At 56.5% G+C, this 8,653-nt stretch overlaps 1 protein-coding gene across 1 annotated transcript in view; it reads right to left on the bottom strand.

Annotated features, from left to right (window-relative positions):
• The window catches only part of LOC108509663 (keratin, type I cytoskeletal 9-like), a 22,856-nt gene extending 19,322 nt beyond the window's left edge, over positions 1-3,534 (bottom strand). Inside the window, exons 1-2 of the mRNA XM_017839202.1 lie at positions 2,955-3,534; positions 308-525 (exon numbers count right to left, since the gene is read on the bottom strand). Coding sequence (XP_017694691.1) covers positions 308-525; positions 2,955-3,458 — 722 coding nt within the window. The 5' untranslated portion in view covers positions 3,459-3,534. The remainder of the gene's footprint in view (positions 1-307; positions 526-2,954) is intronic.
• Positions 3,535-8,653: the final 5,119 nt, after the last annotated feature.

The following is an 8,653-nucleotide window of genomic DNA, read 5'->3' as shown; positions in this document are numbered from 1 at the left end:
GCCTGGCTGGACACAAACTCTCTGTGGGTGCAGCTGAGCCCGAGGTGACGGCTCTGCCCGACTCGACCCCCCCGTCCCTCCCCGCCGGGTCCCCACAGCGGGTGCTGGGTTGCTCGGGGGAGGAAGAGGAGGAGGGTGGGATAAATCAACCAAAACTTCAATTTCCCTCTCATTTGGGGGGTTCAACCCTCCCCAAACTCCTCCATCCCCGAGGCCCCCCCAGAGCACCCGCTCCAGGCTCAGGGTGCGAAGCGGAGCTGGAAAACCCCCCAGCACCCTTTTCCTCCCGAATTTTGGGGTCCTTCACCTGTTTTTGTACTCCTCCACCAGCTGCAGCATGTTGTAGGCCTCGGGGTCCAGCTGCTCCTTCTGGCTCTGGAGCGTCTGGAGCTGCCTCTGGAGGCTGGAGATGTAGGACTGGAAGAAGGAGGAGATGTTCCTGCTCTCCTCGGGGCCCGAGCTCTGCTGCTGCAGGAGCTGCCACTTGGCCAGCAGGGCCTGGTTCTGCCGCTCCAGGCACTGCACCTGGGGGAAAAGCAGATCCAGGGGGAAGGGATTGGAATCTCCGCCGTGGAAACAGGCTGGGAGAGCTGGGAATGTTCCCCCGGAGGATCCAGGGAGAGCTCCGTTCCCAAAGGGGCTCCAGGAAAACTGGGAATGTTCCCCTGGAGGCTCCAGGGAGAGCTCCATTCCTAAAGGGGCTCCAGGAGAGCTGGGAATGTTCCCCTGGAGGATCCAGGGAGAGCTCCATTCCTGAAGGGGCTCCAGGAGAGCTGGGAATGTTCCCCTGGAGGCTCCAGGGAGAGCTCCGTTCCCAAAGGGGCTCCAGGAGAGCTGGGAATGTTCCCCCGGAGGATCCAGGGAGAGCTCCGTTCCTAAAGGGGCTCCAGGAGAGCTGGGAATGTTCCCCTGGAGGATCCAGGGAGAGCTCCATTCCTGAAGGGGCTCCAGGAGAGCTGGCAATGTTCCCCTGGAGGATCCAGGGAGAGCTCCATTCCTAAAGGGGCTCCAGGAGAGCTGGGAATGTTCCCCTGGAGACTCCAGGGAGAGCTCCATCCCTGAAGGGGCTCCAGGAGAGCTGGGAATGTTCCCCTGGAGGATCCAGGGAGAGCTCCGTTCCTGAAGGGGCTCCAGGAGAGCTGGAGAGGGACTAGGGACAAGGGCTGGAGGGACAGACACAGGGAATGGCTTCCCACTTGGAAAGGGGGGATTTAGGGGGGATATTGGGAAGGAATTCCTGGCTGGGAGGGTGGGGAGGCCCTGGGATGGATTTCCCAGAGAAGCTGTGGCTGCCCCTGGATCCCTGGGAGTGTCCCAGGCCCGGTTGGATCCCCCTGGGATGGTGGGAGGTGTCCCTGCCCACGGCACAGAGTGGGATGAGCTTCGATGTCCCTCCCAACCCAAACCATTCCACAGTTTCATCATTTCCCCCTCAATTTTTCCAAGATTGAGCAGCTTTTCCTGTATTCCCGCCTGTTTATTTTCATGGAATCACAGAACATTTTGGGTTGGAAGTGACCCTTTAAAGGTCATTTTCCTTCCCCGGCGGCTCCAAGAGCTGGAGAGGGACCTGGACAAAGCCAGGCCAAGGGATGAGGGGCTTCCAGCTGGAGGAGGGGAAGGTTAGGTGGGATATTGGGAAGGAATTCCTGCCTGGCAGGGTGGGGAGGCCCTGGAATGGATTTCCCAGAGGATGCCCCATCCCTGGAAGTGTCCCAGGCCAGGTTGGATCCCCCTGGGACAGTGGGAGGTGTCCCTGCCCACGGCACAGAGCGGGATGAGCTTTTATGTCCCTCCCAACCCAAACCATTCCACAGTTTCATCATTTCCCCCTCAATTATTCCAAGATTCAGGAGCTTTTCCTGTATTCCTGCCTGTTTATTTTCATGGAATCACAGAACATTTTGGGTTGGAAGTGACCCTTTAAAGGTCATTTTCCTTCCCCGGCGGCTCCAAGAGCTGGAGAGGGACCTGGACAAAGCCAGGCCAAGGGATGAGGGGCTTCCAGCTGGAGGAGGGGAAGGTTAGGTGGGATATTGGGAAGGAATTCCTGCCTGGCAGGGTGGGGAGGCCCTGGAATGGATTTCCCAGAGGATGCCCCATCCCTGGAAGTGTCCCAGGCCAGGTTGGATCCCCTGGGACAGTGGGAGGTGTCCCTGCCCAGGGCAGGGGGTGGGATGGGAGGAATTTAGGGTCCCTTCCAACCCAAACCATTCCACGATTCCTTGACACCGAACCTGGAAACTGAGACCCAAAATTCTGGGGGGGGGAAAGGGAATCACAAACCCTCCGATTTTTGGGGGCTGGGGATGTTCAGACCTCGTGGGTGTAACCAACCCCTTCTGTGTGGGGCTGTCCAGGGAGCCCTGAGGTGTCCCCCTGTCCCAGCCCCCACAGCTCCCACCCCAGCAGGGCCCGGGGTCACCCCAGAGGTGACTCCACGGGGGAATTTTGGGGCTGTCCCGCTCCTCCTGACCCCAAGGAGGAGCAGGAGAGAAGCCAAAGCTGCAGAGCCGAGCACGAGGTGGAGAGGGAAGGTGTGGAGGCCCCCGATGGCCTGGGAGAGGCAGGACCCCCAAACAAAGGATTCGGGGAAGTTTTGCTTTGCTTGAGGCAAAAAAAAACAGATCAAAAGGAAAAACAGGGATGTCCAAATCCACCACTCATTTTTCCAGCTGCCACCAACAATCCCCAGGCACCGGGATAAAGGGCTGGACGTTCCCAGAAACCCTTTCCCTGGAAAGAGGAGCGAGTTAACGAGTCGGTGACATCCTGGTGGTTTTATTGTCCTGCCACTCGGAGACACATCCCAGGGCTACCCGTGATTCACCCAGCCACCTGCTGGGAGCATCCCAGCAGGAATTCACAGGGGATTCAGCCAAATCCTGGGATTTTGGGGGGAGAAGGTGCAACAGGAGGGTGTTGCCGTGACTCGCACCTGCCTCGGGACCCACCTTGTCGATGAAGGAGGCGAATTTGTCGTTGAGGGCCTTGATCTGCTCCTTCTCGTCCGAGCGCACCCTCTGGAACTCGGGGTCCACCTGCAGCTCCAGGGGCCTCAGCAGGGCGGGGTTCACGTGGACCTCCTCGATGCCTCGGAGCATCCCGGGCTGTCCCACCCCCCGTCCCTCTGCCCCGAGCGCTTCCCTGCCCGGGCTGGCCCGGGAGGCGCTTCCCGGCCCCGCGTCCCCCCTCGGAAAAGCTCCCGTGAAATACCCCCGGCCGTAAAACGCCCTCTCGGGTTGTCTCCAGCCACCAAACCTCCCGTATCCCGCTCCTTCTCCTCCGTATCCTCCGGCGGCACAGACGTTCCTGAAGCCCCCGAGGTTGTGGAGGCTCCTGCTGCCGTATCCCGGCCCGAACCCCGGGAATCTCCCGTCCCCGCCGCCCGACGTCCCGCAGTGGGCGGAGGAGGAGCTGAAATTCCCGTCGCCGTATCTGGAGAAATATCTTCTCATGGTGTCCGGGCGGGACAGCGGGAGATGAACCGGGCGCGGGGAAGGAGAGCCGGAGGATCCTCAGCTCCGGGAGGGGTACGGGAAGTTCTCCGGGGAAGTTCCCCTTTATAGGTTCGCGAGGAGCTATAATAATCCATTGCCGGTTAATTAGCAGGTCGTTGGAGTTGTTGATGGGTTTGGTTCATTAGGCGGCAATTAGTGGTGCCCGGAGAGAGGCCGGATAAACACCCGGCACCGGCGGCGGGTTGTGAAACCCCGCAAATCCCAAATCCCGCCTGGCTCCCCGCCCTGCTGACAGCGCTCCTTATCGCCCCGGCCTCCCCGCAGCCCTAATTACAGTTATCCCGCTCATCCCGAGCATTGCTCGCTCCCAGATTTCCCCACCTCTTCGGGAATCTCATTTCACGGGGCACGAGGCCTCGGCGGGGTCCTGACCTGCCTTCCCCCCGTCCCGGGAGCACCCGCCCCACCTCCCTTGGCTTCCTCCCATTCCCACAATATCCTCCCTTGGCTTCCCATTCCCTCTTTTCTCCCATTCCCACAATATCCTCCCTTGGCTTCCCAGTCCCTCTTTTCTCCCATTCCCACAATATCCCCCTTTGGCTTCCCATTCCATCTTTCCTCTCATTCCCAGAATAACCTCCCTTGGTTTCTTCTCAGTCCTTCTTTTCTTCCATTCCTAATTCCCTCTTTCCTCTCAGTCCCAGAATATCCTCCCTTGGCTTCCCATTCCCTCTTTCATCCCCCTTTGGCTTCCCAGTCCCTCTTTCCTCTCATTCCCAGAATAACCTTCCTTGGTTTCTTCCCGCTCCCTCTTTTCTTCCATTCCCAATTCCCTCTTTTCTCCCATTTCCAGAATATCCTCCCTTGGCTTCCCAATCCCTCTTTTCTTTCATTCCCAATTCCCTCTTTCATCCCATTCCCAGAATACCCCCCTTTGGCTTCCCGGTCCCTCTTTTCTCCCATTTCCACAATAATCTTCCTTGGTTTCTTCCCGCTCCCTCTTTTCTTCCATTCCCAATTCCTTCTTTTCTCCCATTCCCAGAATATCCTCCCTTGATTTCTTCCCATTCCCTCTTTTCTTCCATTCCCAATTCCCTCTTTCCTCTCATTCCCACAATATCCTCCCTTGGCTTCCCAGTCCCTCTTTCCTCTCATATCCAAAATATCCCCCTTTGGCTCCCATTCCCTCTTTTCTTTCATTCCCAATTCCCTCTTTCCTCTCATTCCCAATTCCCTCTTTCCTCTCATTCCCAGAATAACCTCCCTTGGTTTCTTCTCAGTCCCTCTTTCCTCTCATTCCCAGAATAACCTCCCTTCATTTCTTCCCAGTCCCTCTTTTCTTCCATTCCCAATTCCCTCTTTCTTCTCATTCCCACAATATCCTCCCTTGGCTTCCCAGTCCCTCTTTTCTCCCATTTCTGGAATATCCTCCCTTGGCTTCCCATTCCCTCTTTTCTTCCATTTCCAATTCCCTCTTTCCTCTCATTCCCAGAATATCCTCCTTTGGCTTCCCAGTCTCTCTTTCCTCTCATTCCCACAATATCCTCCCTTGGCTTCCCAGTCCCTCTTTTCTTCCATTCCCAGTTCCCTCTTTCCTCTCATTCCCAGAATATCCCCCTTTGGTTTCCCATTCCCTCTTTCCTCTTATTCCCAGAATAACCTCCCTTGGTTTCTTCTCAGTCCCTCTTTTCTTCCATTCCCAATTCCCTCTTTCCTCTCATTCCCAGAATATCCCCCTTTGGCTTCCCACTCCCTCTTTTCTTCCATTCCCATTCCCTCTTTTGTCTAATTCCAGAGTGTCCTCCCTTGACTTCCCATTCCCTTTATCCTCTCATTCCATAATATCCTCCCTTGGCTTCCCATTCCCTCTTTTCCCTCATTCCAACATCCCAGTGGTAACTGTTCCTTCTGCAGGGACAGGGAAAGTCTGCTCTGGTTTCCCTGCTCGTGGCACAACAAAAAATACTTTATAAAGCTGAAACAGGGTCTAGAAAAGGCAAAAAAAGACATGGAATTCCCTATAAGTTTTAGCTTTAAAAATGGATTTGAATAAATCCACTTCATGGCTGCAGAGTTTTAAACGGATGATAAAAAGCTCGGAGAGAAATTTTAATCAATTAAACCAGTATTTTTTAATTGATTCAATTTAAGAAAAATTCAACTGATCTCTTTAATTCATTTTAAATTTTTTTTAAAAATTAAATGAATCCTTTTAAATAAACCTCCTGCTGCTGTCTCTCCTGCTTTTCCATGCGGGAATAAACCCATGGACTAAAACTCCCCGTGTGTGGGGTGGCCCCGTTTGGAAAGGGGCTCCTAAATCCCCAAAATTAGGGGCTCGGAGGGACAGGGAATTAAACAGCCGGAATATCCCGAGGTGGACAAGGCTTTGGATGCTCCGAGAGCAGATAAAGGGCTTTTCCCACCAGGACGCCGAGTGTTTTCCAGCAGAAACAGCGGAGAAATCCACTTTTCCTGCCAAAATCGGTCTCCTCCCACCTCACACCGGGAGCGGCCTTTCAGACCTTCCATTTGTGCTGAGTTGGGAATTAAACTTTACTGATGGTCTACGTTTAGCCGGGAAATTCAACCGGATTTCCCACGGAATTCCCGCTTTTTATAAACCTGTCCCCAAATCTGGCTTGGATTGGGAATTCCGTGTCCCGCAGGGATTAAAAATGAGGGGGAACGAACAAAAAGGTGGGATGACCAGGATTTGAAGAGTGGAGGGGGGGAAGAATCTGGAAAGAGGCTGGAAAGAGGTCGGAGCCAGGTGGGATTTGGGATTTTCTCCCAGGGAACAAGTGACGGGATGAGAGGAAACCACATCCGGCTGCACCAGGGGAGGTTTGGTTGGATCCTGGGGAAAATTCCTCAGGGAAAGGGTTGTCCAGCCCCGGCACAGGGGTGGGGTCCCCATCCCTGGAAGCGTCCCGAAATCCCGGGGATGTGGCCCTTGGGATCGTGGTCAGTGGTGGCCTTGGGGGAAGGTTGGACTCGATGATCCCAAGGGATTCTCCAACCTAAAGGATCCCGGGATTCCAGAGGGTTGGCTTTGGTGGCTCCGGGTGCAATTCCCCTCCGTCCCTCCCCTTCCCACTCCGTGAGCGGCTCATTCCAAGGCCCAGCAAACCGGGAGATGCTCCCGATCCTCCTCAGGGATCCTGCGGGAAGGTTCTGCCCCGGGGCAGGGAACACCCCCACCCCAAACCAGCCCGATCCGGGAGAGGGGTCCATCCCCAAATCCCTGCCCTGGGCACCAGCTGAAGCACAAGAGGTGGGAATTCGGAGGTTCCCGGGGCAACCTGAGAGGTTCCCAACCCCAAACCGGAGGGAGCGGCCGCGGGATCGGGAGCGCGGGGTGGGAATTGTTGTGATGGGAGCTGGCGCCGGCCCAGCCCTGGCACAGCACCCCAAAAACCACACCCGGACCTGCTGAGCTGGCCCCGGGAACAGGGATGGATCCCGGGAGGCATCCCCGCATCCCCGGGATGGAGGGGGAGCTTCCTCTTCCTGCCCTCTGGGATCACGGGGTCATCCCTCCCCCTTCCCGGGTTTTCCTGGGATCGGGGCCCTGAGGCCGCAGGGGGTTTGTCCTTGTGGGTTTTAAGGATGAATTCCAATCCCAAGGATTGTCCCCCTTGGAGCAGGGGCAGAAGCTCCACGTGTTGTTCCAGCCCGTGGGACACGTTGGGAAGTTCATTCCCCTGGAAGTTCATCCCCCCTGGAAGTTCATCCCCCCTGGAAGTTCATCCCCCCCGGAGAAGCCTCTGGGACAGGAGTGTCCCCTCTGGGGGTTCTCTGGACCACGAGGGCACCTGGAGAGCTCCTCAGCTCCTTCCAGAGCTGATCCATCCTCCCCCAGGCCCCCGGGATTAACGTCTTGGAACCACCCAGAAATTCCCAAAGGGCCCCAAACTCCTGGAGCACGAGGGATGCAGGAACCGGCCGAGCTCCGGGGCCCTCACCCCCCTCTGGCCACCTCCGGCCAACCCAACCCACGGGTGGGAATCCTGAACTCCAGGGCTCAGGCCGGTGCTCCAGGAAACCCCTCGACATTCCCACAGGATTGCCTGGATCAGCTCCAAACGGGATCATGGAATGGGTTGGGTTGGATGGGACCCCAGAGATCATCCGGTTCCACCCCCACCCACCATCCCAAGGGATCCAACCGGGCCTGGGACACTTCCAGGGATCCAGGGGCAGCCACAGCTTCTCTGGGAATTCCATCCCAGGGCCTCCCCATCCTCCTAGCCAGGAATTCCTTCCCAGTATCCCCCCTAAATCCCCCCTTTCCCAGTGGAAGCCATTCCCTGTGTCTGTCCCTCCAGCCCTTGTCCCCAGTCCCTCTCCAGCTCTCCTGGAGCCCCTTCAGGCCCTGGAAGTGGCTCCAAGCTCTCCCTGGATCCTTCCCTTCTCCAGGGGAACATTCCCAGCTCTCCCAGCCTGGCTCCAGAATCAAGGAATCCTGGAATGGGTTGGGTTGGAGGGACCTTAAATCCCATCCAGTCCCACCCTGGACACCTCCCGCCATCCCAGGGGGATCCAACCCGGCCTTGGACACTTCCAGGGATCCAGGGACAGCCACAACTACGGAAAAACTCCAGAAAACAGAAATAAAAACAACTGAAAAAATGAAGGGGAAAAAAAAAAGAACTACAGAAACCACAAAGCCTAAAAACGACCTAAATCTTGTGGATATCTGGGAAAAATAAACCTCATCCCGCAAAATACAAAGGCGGGAACTTTCAAAGCCCCGCTGGCAGAGCAGAGAGCAGATAAAGGAGGATGTGACCGGGTTTATTACCACGAACTGGGCGTTGCAGGGCAGCCCAGGGCCGGGGCAGCTTCATAAATACGGCATTTAAATGTAATCGCTGCCCCGATGGAGCCGATAAACACACCCGCAGGGAGCCGGGGATCCGCGGCCGCCCGAATTCCTGCACAATCAGGGCCCTGCGTCGCCGGGAAGCGGGGCTGGGATGACACAGCCGCTCGTAAAAATGCCTCCAGAACCCACAGACTTTCCTTTTCTCCCACCCGGGATCGGCCCCGGCCCCTCCCGGGGTCAGCAAAGGCCGGGAGAGGAGGGAAAGAAAGGAAGGGAAGCGTCCGAAAACCTGGAGGTTTTGCAGGAAAAAAAAAAAAAAAGAGGTGAAATGTTGGCGTTCCACCAAAAGTTTGGAGTGTTT

This window comes from Lepidothrix coronata, unplaced genomic scaffold (assembly GCF_001604755.1).
Source record: "Lepidothrix coronata isolate B3197 unplaced genomic scaffold, Lepidothrix_coronata-1.0 Scaffold386, whole genome shotgun sequence".
Taxonomy (NCBI): Eukaryota; Metazoa; Chordata; class Aves; order Passeriformes; family Pipridae; genus Lepidothrix; species Lepidothrix coronata.
The sequence above is the reverse complement of the archived record's forward strand: the minus strand, read 5'-3'. Positions and strand labels throughout refer to the sequence as shown.